The 11,231-nt window shown below is 37.5% G+C and overlaps 1 protein-coding gene across 1 annotated transcript; it reads left to right on the forward strand.

Moving 5' to 3' along the window:
• Nucleotides 1-3,191: 3,191 nt before the first annotated feature.
• Nucleotides 3,192-7,833, forward strand: LOC139737905 ((R)-specific enoyl-CoA hydratase-like). The gene is made up of 5 exons (XM_071648571.1): nucleotides 3,192-3,235; nucleotides 3,421-3,597; nucleotides 5,569-5,651; nucleotides 6,978-7,078; nucleotides 7,741-7,833. Exons 1-5 carry the CDS (start codon nucleotides 3,192-3,194, stop codon nucleotides 7,819-7,821), a joined length of 486 nt encoding a protein of 161 aa, XP_071504672.1. The 3' UTR covers nucleotides 7,822-7,833.
• The last annotated feature ends 3,398 nt before the right edge of the window (nucleotides 7,834-11,231 follow it).

Genomic DNA, 11,231 nt, shown 5'->3' on the forward strand with positions numbered 1-11,231 from the left:
TTCTCATGTGCTTTTTAGTTTTCCTTCTTCCCTTTTTGTTGTTGTTGTTGTTTTTGTTTTGCTTTTTTGTTTTTTGTTTTTGTTTTTGTTTTTTTTGTTTTTGCTTTATTTTGTTTTGTTGGGGGAGGGGGTTGCTAAAAGTGTGCCTGTGAGTTTGAAGGAGGGTCTGCCCAGCCTCCCCACCCCAGGCCAACCCTTCCCCCATAAGTCTTCACATCGGAGGTCAGGACCTGATCAACAAATTGATTTTGTCACTAAGTCTTAATCTTTTAACGTTTTCATTATTACTGCACCCCGACATTGCATCATCTCTAGAGAAAACAATTCTCACTTTCCATGACATCGTTAACAATCCTTATATGGTAAGTTTAAAATTTGCTTCGCAACGTCATACAATATTAATATCACGTTGACTATAAACAATAGCGGAAAACTAAAAAAAAAAAAAAAAAAAGAAAAGAAAAGAAGATAGGCCTCAGGAAATAAAACCTTCGAGCCTTCAATTAAAATTAGCACTGTGATTGCTGTGAAGTTTGAAATGTTCCGGAATCGAGTCTATTTTATGAAAAGGTTTGGAATGGTATTGTATGAAACCTGGTCATCGATAACGTGCTGTCACTGATGGATAGTGTACTCTATTCTAGCTGATTTTAGTGTCAAAAACTTCACTAATGGTGAGGTAGTTGTTGTTGTTGCTGTTATTAATATTATTATCATTATTATTATTATTATTGTTGTTGTTTTTGTTGTTGTTTAGGGGTGGAGCTTAGTTGGCAATGGTTGGTATACAATATAAACAGCAAAATTAAAACTCGGTGATAAACGAAAATAAAAATATGAACAATATTCTTGAATTTGAGATGGAAGAACCTATTTACGTCAATGAAAGTGAACATGAGCTAGGATTTCAGGGGACTTTTCATTGGCATCTTGAATAAGAATACTGAATACAACATTATTCCTTTTCATGCTAATCAGGTAATACACGTGACCCATCAACGCTGGATAAACGAGTCACTAGTATACCGTTGTGTTTCCGAAGAATATCGGGGAAACTAGTAATATATTTTGTTATACTAATCGGAAAAAATAAAATAAGATATTGAGTTTGAATTTGACCAAAGAAACTCGGATGAAAACAATATAGTCATATCATGATCTCCTATAATTTCGAACGCCTGTAAACAAGTAAAAAGATGGAGCAATACTTCCCTTAACATACTTGATATCGATGTAATTTGTGCTGAACTGAATAAGATTGTTTACGTCTGTTAATAGAGAAGTTTTGTGTTGATGATATGACCGTATGTGAATATTTTCATCAGTTTGTCGTGAATTTCTTCCATATATCTGTTATCATGGTTATTGAGTAGTTTTGATTTATGTTTAGATAATCATAAAATTGCGCTCCACGAGGAGGCCTAATATTGCTATGAGAAGTTGCAATAATTAGTTGGAAAAGTGCTTCTCACTTTATTCTTTATTCTTACAAGGAAATACTGCATTTTCATAATGACGCCGTGATGATGGGCAAGTGATTTCAAATTTTTGTCTTCTGTGTGTACCGTACACTGTAAAAACATCGGTGTTAGATTTAACACCACGGGTGTTAAATCTAACACCGATCAAACTTCAATAGAGGACCACACCCACAGGTGTTAAAAATGCACTGTGATGGTGTTGAAAAGTGTTCACCTGACACTTCGTGGTGTTAATTTGACACTGTACCTGGTGTTATTTTGACACTGTACTGGTGTTAATTCAAAAATGACACCACATGGTGTTGATTTGATATTTGTTGGTGTTAATATCAATGGTTTAACACCCATCCAGCTTCAGTAAGAGACCACACCAGCTGGTGTTACTTTGGTGTAAATTTATTTTCACATTTTAAAAAAAATCTAGTATTTTAATGTAAAACTCTTGATCGTCTTGTTTAAATTAAAAATCAACAAGAAGTGCAGTTACTAAGAAACTCTTCAAAAAACAGTTTAAAATTTGGAAATGACACCCGGAGGTGTTAATTCAACACCATAAATGAGTACCGAAAATTTAACACCAGCTCGGTGTTCACTATTTAACACCGGACTTTTTGCAGTGTACATTTATTTAAACAATTATTATTAAGAATAAGCATATGCATAACTCTCAAGGATCTCAGCATGCTTGAAGATAACGATAGGACATGAAATGAACAGATAAAGAGCTAAGGTTTTCTAATGCTTGCTGTAGTCAAACAATACTGTGATATTTAGCCAAAGTTATTCGCAAAGCTATGAATTTTGAAATTATTTCTAGACACTTTGATTTCACATGCAGTGTGTATAATTATAAGTATAAACACTGCATGTGAAATCAAAGTATCTAGAAATAATTTAAGTACATACATAAGATAATAATTACATACTTCATTCACGTTCACTATATTATATGGAATAATCAGCCAACACAGCACACAAAACATACACTTCATATGAATATAAATTTATCTACAGTACGTCAAACCTGTCTACAACGACTTCTCAAAGGAAACACCGTCCGAGATAATGATGTTCGTTATAGACAGGTGGTCGTTGCGAACAGGTTAGATTCGATGGCCCATTGTAATGATATTTTCAAGTTCCCTTATGATCACATGAATATACATGTACACCAAGTCACACATTATACGGTGATGTTCACCGGCGTCGGTGGGAATTTTTCTAAACTGCACTCAATCACCTGTGTTTTTCTATAAGTGGCAACCATGGAGGAACTTTTGTGGCTTTTGAGAAGGGCGTCTTCTTTTGTTTTTATTAGTACATTGTAATTTCATTTTTTTTTTTTTCTTTTTTGGTGGAGGAAGGGACTGGTGTTGGAGATTATACTTTGTGCAAGTTACAACAACTGCACGGCGGTTATGCCAACAACTCACGACTGATAAGCGAGTTTATTCAATTTATTTATTGATTTTTATTTATTTGTTTGTTTGTTTGTTTGTTTTTGCCGCTACACGTTAAGTCTTGCAATTGATGTATCGTGCTCTTGAAATGGGTCGCTACATATCTCAGGACTGAAGGTATGCCAGTGACACGACGAAGTTATTGTAGCGTTGGCCTATTCAAGCCACTGTGGATTTCTTTTTTGTTTTTGTGTTGGACGCTACCATACTAATATTGTCTGCTGCCGTGCCGTTTGATGACTGCATACGCATGCTGATGCACGCACTACACGGTGGCCATGCCACGCTGACCAGGTACGTAATTCTAGCCGTAGGCAGAGGTGAGGTACGTCTACCATCATCAAGAGATACAAACCAAATTACTTTTGACAAAACAGCTGATTTGTATAACAACGGAATATGCTTAGTTCTTTTCGACCAGTTTTACTTGCATCAGAATGTCATTTAAAAGTCGCCATTCGGCATTTGTGTGGGGTTAGACGTCGACTGTATTTTCAGGAAGGTGACTCTGCGTCAACATCGAAAACGTTCGGCGAGGATGAGGTGGGAGCATTCGCCGAGATCTCCGGGGACACAAATCCACTGCACATCGATGCACAGTACGCAGCAGCAACGCGCTATGGTCAACGCGTTGTCCATGGCGTTCTTTTAACGGGGTAAAGGCAACTTTTTCTGCACTCTGATGGCTTTAAATCCGTTGTACGTTGACATCAATTGTTGTAGATGAAGAGCAAGCATAATGTCGTCCGCCATTCAATACAGACAGAGTGTGCATGGACTGGTGTAGAGGCACTAGAGCCCTCTCTAGCTTGTGTCATCAGGCCTAACAACATGATCAGCAGTGGGTGGGACTGAAATCATTTCGTCGACACGCATCAGGGGCCAGGGGTCCATGGAATTCTGTGCCCAAGCTGATCACCTCTCGTGATCACTTCTCGTGGTCATCCAATCGCCTACCTGCCAATACTTTTGGCCTTGTCATGATATTCCTAGAAGATTTGTACATGCTTCTTCATGAAAATATTAAAGTCATAGCAGAAATAGATACAGATTGCATTATCTGGTAGATTACTGATATATTATTGGAAGATTACTGATGAATACAATAACAACACCATTGGCATCAACGTCATTGTCATCTATTAAAGGACTAGATCTACAAGCTTGTGTTTGTAGGTTCTTATTACAAGGGTTTATGTTTTGCAGGGCTGCAGAAAACTGTAATGAATGGGCAGACGTGACTTGTTTAAGAGTACAAGGTGAAGTGCCTGGGCTGATTGATTCACTTTTAGCAGCATTAGGCATTAGGCCCTACTATGTTAGCTGCAATGATTGTTCAGTGCATTAGCTGTAATAATTGCTTTGATATATTTTACCCAATTATGCAATGGTCAATGCAATGCACTGCAATTAGACAATACATTTTTTTTTTTCACCATGTTCACTTGCATTACTCTAGTAGTCAAGAAGAAATTGCAATTTCATTGGTCAATTTGCATGACAATTCATAATTTAAATGAATTTTCTATTGTTTAAACTCCAGGATGTCACAGACATTACACTGCTAAGTGTAACGTAAGGTGAAATGTCAGAAGGTGTCAGATGGTTCTGTATGAACTGAAAAATCAAATTTGTCTCCTCTACTTGTGAGTTCTTCCCACTTTCTCGCAAATCAAATCATTAGTTATTGCTCTCCAAACATGATGCAATGGATTTTGTGTAGAGTAATCATCCCTGTTTGTGACAGGGTGCTTATTTGTAGCAGGGGCTGTTTCATTTGTTGATCAAAAGGCCCATACAGGTGTTAGAGTACCCTCACTTCCCATAACACTTGTGAGTAACGTCAGCTTTTGTTTTTAAGTGAGACTAAGCACACTTGACGCTCTTTAGCTGTTTTTGAATGAAACTGCCCCTGCCGCAAATAGGCACCCTTTTGCAAACTGTGAAAATCACTTGAGATACCTTTCAAATACACATTTTTTTCTCCCATGGAGATATTAAACAATATACACTGTCTGTGGTGCAAACTCGTCCCATACACATATTTTTGTTCACTGAATGTTAAATGCTCGCATTTGGCAGTGACCTACAGATCATGAGGTGACTAAGTAGTGCATTCTTATGCACCATAGCATTGTACATTTGCTTAGCCACAGACAGAATTTCAGATTTCTTGATAAAAGGAATGAGGTCAATTAATTTTACACTACAGTACTTCAGAATAAGATTCTGTAGATTTAAATCTGATTTTAGATTTTTTTTTCCTCACAAGTCTGTACACGTTGTGCTTATTTTCATGTATCAAAATCACCCCAAAATTTTGATTTCTGATTTTTTCAAAAAACATCAATATTATCCCTGTAATAACACTGCCACGGCCCTCGTCCAGTACTTTTATTTATCTGCAGTTCACCATGACCATAGCACTTTGTGAAGTGATAAACCAAACACAAGATAGCTATGCTGATAATTTACCAAAGACTCTTCTCATTTCTTGCCTTTTTTTATCTTTTTTTTTTCTGATTTGCTGTTTGATCTTTTTTGTTTGCCATGGCAGCTCCTCTGAGAGTTCAATTTTGTCCTTCAGTTCACTTTTGCAAACTATATATAACTACGTTTAACACTAGGTTAGCATCCTCGGTGCTTGGGACAAAACTTCCAGGACATGGAACCGTTGTTGTGTCATTATCCTGTGAATTTCCAAAGCCAGGTGAGAAATTGAAATAAGATAATGGAGAAACTCTTGCTTTAAAAAAAAAAAAAGGAAAGGAAAGTGTAAACAGAGGTTTGAAAATGCTTTAACTGCAGGAATCATAGGGAACTGCTTCTGTGAAACATGTTCTTTATTCATTTTCACCTTGCCGACAGAATTTTGAGCTTTAAAAAATGGTAATATATCTAGATCTGCATGATATTATCATCTAACAATTAACATTCTTGTAGATTCATCTGTAACATGAACAGTATATCACAATAATTGATTTACTTCTTTGGCTGTATGAATAAAAGCTATGAATGATTAGAGAGCCGAGAATGTGCATGTATTTTCCATGCACTAAAAAGTGGTGTGTGTAAGTGCTTTGCATTTTAAAGGAGAAATCCAGTCCAAATATAAAATAGTCTGATAAGGGTAAAACATTACAAGTTCAACGGTAAAATTTTGATCGAAATCGGATGAAAAATACGAAAGTTATGACATTTTGAAGTTTCGCTAATTTTTGAGGAAACAGTTCTTGAACGGTCAATATGAATATGCATATGGCAAAGTGAGCATGTCATTCCCTCACAACTTGCCATATACTAGTAGTTTGTACATAAAATCTTGAAATTTCCAGTTTTTCATTCAAATGCAGTTATGCCCGATGCTCAAATCCGGATAATTATATCTAACTGATCACTACTCTGAAGTTATTCAACCAGGAATAACAACATGTTTCAGACTTCAATAACAGAAACACTGAATTTTTGTCATTTTTAGTACACGATCAATGGTAAATTGTGAGGTTATGATGTGGTCAGCTCACTCATTTGCATATTCATATGCACTGTACAAGAACTGTTTTGCAGAAATAAGCAAAACTTCAAAATTTCTTAACTTCCTTATTTTTCATCCAACCTCAGTCAAATTTTTACCGTTGAACTCGTAAGATTTTACACTTTTTTTGTCAGACTAACTTATTTTTGGACAGGATTTCCCCTTTAAGAACACTTTAAAACATAATTCATGATGATATTTCGTTATTATTATCATTATTATTATTATTATCATCATTATTATTATTATCACTATTATTTTTGCTATCATTATTATTATTATTACAGTCAACCTTGCTTAAGTTGACCTTGCATAAGTCAAACAATCTCCTAAGTCGAATGTTTTTTCATGCCCTCTTCTCTTTATATTCTATTGATTATTATCATTCTGATTATTCGTGTAATTTCTTTGCCATTTTCTAAAGAAATTTAATGGATTGTGGAAATGCACTAGATTATTCAGTGTCAGTAAAACACTTGAAAATTTCATTTGCACCTTCAGCCTTCATTGGAGAAGAAATCACAGCAGAAGCGACAGTCACTGAAATCAGAAGTCTTTTAGTGAATTGCGCCATCACTTGTCGGGTGCCAGAAAGGGATGAGGTAATGTACTCGACTAAGTTCTGTCATAATGTCTCGAATTAGGATCTTAAATAGTTGCCATGGCAACTCAATAATCTAACAGTAAGTACAAATGTAGTCTTAATATTCTGAACAAATATGCAAAGGTGTATAGCATATTAGAAACTGCCTATCTGCTATTCTTTTCACTGCAATGTGTACAGTAATCTGGGATTTGTTGCAAAATACAAAATTGTACTATAATCGAAATGAGCTAACGTAATGAAAAGCAGTGGCCAGTTGCTAATCACAACAACACACACACACAACCAAGTGAGTTTATTTCTTGTAAATGTTCTTAAGTCATTGTATAATTATCGTTTGTTCTATTCACGTCTATTCTACCTGCAAGTGAAAGAGACAACAAAGGGAAAACTAATTTGCAACCAGACGTACCAGGTACGTGTTATTAGTAAATTAATGGCTTACATAGTAGAGATAACATTGTTTCCCTGTGTTCTATGAACTGTCATATCCTTTCACACAGCATAAACGTTCATACAAAGCAACTTTCATTTGCATCCAGTTGCTTTATGATAATATCACCTTGTCTTCCAATATGAAATGAGAAAGTCTTGTGTGACCATGAACGTTGAGAGGGGTTTCTCCTATCTAATCGAGGCATCTCTTCCTTCAACATGCAGATCGTCATGAAAGGAGCCGCTACTCTGCTCGCTCCAAAGTCTGCACTGAGAAGGAAAGGAACTACTGAAGATGGAACGTGAGATGAGATACTGCCTGCATAGACATTATTCATATGAAATTTGTCACAAAATTTTGAGGCCAAAAATGTAGCAATGTCGATCGAGAATGACATTAAGATGAGCCTATTTTGTGTCAGTCTTTTTGGCAGTAGGGAAAGTGGAATATTTCAAAGCTTTCTTGAATTTGGTTCAATATTTCTCTTGCACCTTTGCTGAAATAGGATGCTCAGTAGGAAAGCTTGGATTATTGGAAATGCCTATTTACTGTACGCATGTATTTGATATCATCTGAATAGATGCAGGTCCGTCAATTAAAAAGTAAAAAAAAAACAACCAAAAAACACACTATTGTGGAACTTCTTTTTGCCAAAAGCTGTCCGTACTAGCAATTCCAGTACAATTTTCACATTCTTTACATCTTTTTTTTTTTGCTGTTGTTGTTGTTCAATTTAATAGTGGACTTGAATTACAGTGATCGCATAATCAAAGTTGCATGACTTGAATTCAAACAAGATAGTCATTGCACCACAATTCGTTATGATCAGTAAGAGTAGGAGGTAAAACCTTTTTTGTTTAACTGCAAAATTGTAGCCTCCACAAGTGCAGGTGTATAACATTATTTTTTACTTGTTTATGAGATTAAAAAGCGTGGTTCCTACGACAAGAGTATTAGATGTGCGTTTTAATGGTCAATGGTGACTGAAGACACGAAGCAATAATGCAATATCTCAAAACCGAAATGTTGTATGTTAATATGATCTTTACACTGTACGTAAAAGTTTATCACCTTGAATTCACGAAACATCGTGTAGATGTCTTTTGGTGATGGTATATATAATCAGTTTTGTCTACAAGTAGTCATGCGTTAAAATGTTTAGAATTTTGAAGCATCCGTGCATGCTTCGTGCAAATCCATAATATTCTTTTTCACCAGCAATGCGTTGTTGTAGTCTAGAAACATGAAATCACGCGGGAAAAAAAAAAATATATTATACTTCTTTCGCTCAGCGTCCAGCAACACAGACATTCGGAAATGAAAAGTTACTAGTTGAAAAACTGAAATGAGGGACTCCCGAAAAATTGCGAAATATATGTAGTGCGGCTTCTTGCTGTAAACCCCGCTTCCCTCAATATGTGCTTACTATGCATGTCTTGCTGCAAAGCATACCAGGCAAGCCTTCTTTTCACGGGACATTTCGCCTTGTCTGCTGCACGCACGTCACACTGGGTAGAGCCCACAAATGTCAAAATCGCGCACTAATGTCAAAATTACCACAAGTGTCAAAATCGCGCACTAATGTCAAAATTACCACAAATGTCATAACTCGTCAACCACTACTGACAAAATTACCATTTTTACTGCAAATGTCATAACGCGTCAACCACAAATGTCAAAACTCATTGCTTGGATTATAATAATGAAAAAAAAAGCGAATCTGATTATAATTTGATCAACGTTTGTTTGTCTGTCCGTTTGTCTGTTTATTTGGATGAAACTTGGTAGGTGGATGAAGATTAATCCTACATTATTACCCGCGAATGTCACAACGCGTCAGAATTACCTGCAGTTGGCCCGCATCTGACAGTATACCTAGCACGAATCTCGCTCGTAGTTCACGGAAGTGTCCACGCAAATCCGATTTACCCGCAGCCAAGTTTTGAGCATGACCAAAACCTTTTTTTTTCGCGTAAGTCGCAGAAATTGCCCGCAGAGGTCCATGCAGAACACCAAGGAGGCCCGTAATTGCCACAAGTCACAGGCAGTTGACCCGCTTGAAGTACAAATGTACGTAAGTTGCCCGTGGATCTATGCCTATGCGCGTGTCATCTGTGGGCATTCTACGAGATTTTGACATTTGTGGTTAACGTGTTATGACATTTGTGGTAATTTTGACATTGTGGTTGACGTGTTATGACATTTCGTCGTTGACACCCCGAGATTTGGTTGATGAAAACCGCGTTTCGAGAAAAACGCATACAAAGTTTTACCTTTTTTGAAATCGAGTGGGTTTCTGTAATTAACCATGATAAAGTATACATGAACGGAAAGGGGAGAACTTCCCCTTTACAGTCACATGCCAATTTTGAATAATGAGGGTGAAATGTTGCGAGCGCGAGGCAGGAAACAATATGCCAGTTCGTGGAATAAATCATGCGCGTAAACCGCAGTTCGATTTTTGTCCACGAAGTGGCACATTGGGATGCGTGCATGGTGTGTGCATTGCAGACGCAAGCACAAAAGAAATTTTCCATGGTATAATTCGTGATCTCTTCTTTTTATAGGTTTTCTTGCATTAAAGCCCAAACAAAGTTCTGGTATACTTGGGTGACCCGCACCTCGTCATAGTTAATGTTTGCCCATAATTGAATCACATTTGGCCACTGAAATTCTTTGAAATCCAACTCACATACAGGACAAATCACAAGTTCACTGATCGATATTGAAAATTTGCAGCTATCGTCGTCAAAGGCGAACGATGCGAAAAAGTTACGCGCTAAGGAAGGGGCCCGCAACTCGTCACCCGCTCTCCCATAGACTTAGCACGTAAAAGACATGTGCGATGACCGTGATGTTCCCATAGACATACACGTAAAAGATGCGTGCCGTGCGGGTGACATATAACACGTATTCCTATAGCCCTATTAAAATTTCAGATTTTCGCGAAAAACTGTTCGGTTTTCACCACAATTTGCTTGGTTGTGGTAGTCCTGCCAAGTTTCAAGCGTCCAGAACACAGTCTCGGGCATACATTTTTGTTCAGTGCGCTCAAAACGATTTTAAGCGGGGTGACGGTATTCGGACCCCTGACGAGGTGCGGGCACCTGGCTATACGCCTGCAAAAGTTGTCACACTTCGCTCCCAAATGTGGATGTATGCTTAGGAAATGTGCAGGATAACGATGTTATTACAAGATATTCGATGGGTAACGACGAAAATGCGAAATATTAACCAAAAAGGTTCAGTCTCAGAACTTACCCGAATCGGGTCAGGCTAAACTCGGACTCGGGGATAACACGGCTTCGCTTTGACGGCGGGATGAGTTGTAATGGTTGTCCCTCTGATTGTACAGTGTTGTCCTATGGGCACGTACGTTCCTCGCTATGCGCTACCGTCGGATTGGGGGCGTCGACATTAACTCCCAAGAGACCCACCGTAGAGGGCGAAGCTATGAATATTGTGTGGGCGTGGCCTCGAGATAGCGTCCCTATCAACCTTCATCGCGTTTGAATTTTCTTCGGCAAAACCACAGTTTTCCACGAAAATCAGCTCTTTCAGGGATCTGATCGCTATATAATCAGTGCCAATGTAATCAAAATAAGAACTTTCTATGAAAAAATAAGCAATGATACCGAATACACATCACAGACTATCGAAATATAAGCCAAACACGCTGCGTCTCCTGAACACTCACGGCGGAGACCATCAAATG

Source organism: Diadema antillarum, unplaced genomic scaffold (genome assembly GCF_040938485.1).
Source record: "Diadema antillarum isolate AM-2024a unplaced genomic scaffold, OU_Dant_1.0 seq00000714_RagTag, whole genome shotgun sequence".
NCBI lineage: Eukaryota > Metazoa > Echinodermata > Echinoidea > Diadematoida > Diadematidae > Diadema > Diadema antillarum.

What these genes read in the sequence shown, in the direction of transcription:
- LOC139737905 (XM_071648571.1), top strand. Translation starts at nt 3,192, where the DNA reads ATGCTGATGCACGCACTACACGGTGGCCATGCCACGCTGACCAG. An exon ending in CATGGCGTTCTTTTAACGGG is followed by an intron (nt 3,598 to 5,568) that starts GTAAAGGCAACT and finishes GTTTAACACTAG; the next exon opens with GTTAGCATCCTCGGTGCTTG. An exon ending in GGGTGCCAGAAAGGGATGAG is followed by an intron (nt 7,079 to 7,740) that starts GTAATGTACTCG and finishes TTCAACATGCAG; the next exon opens with ATCGTCATGAAAGGAGCCGC.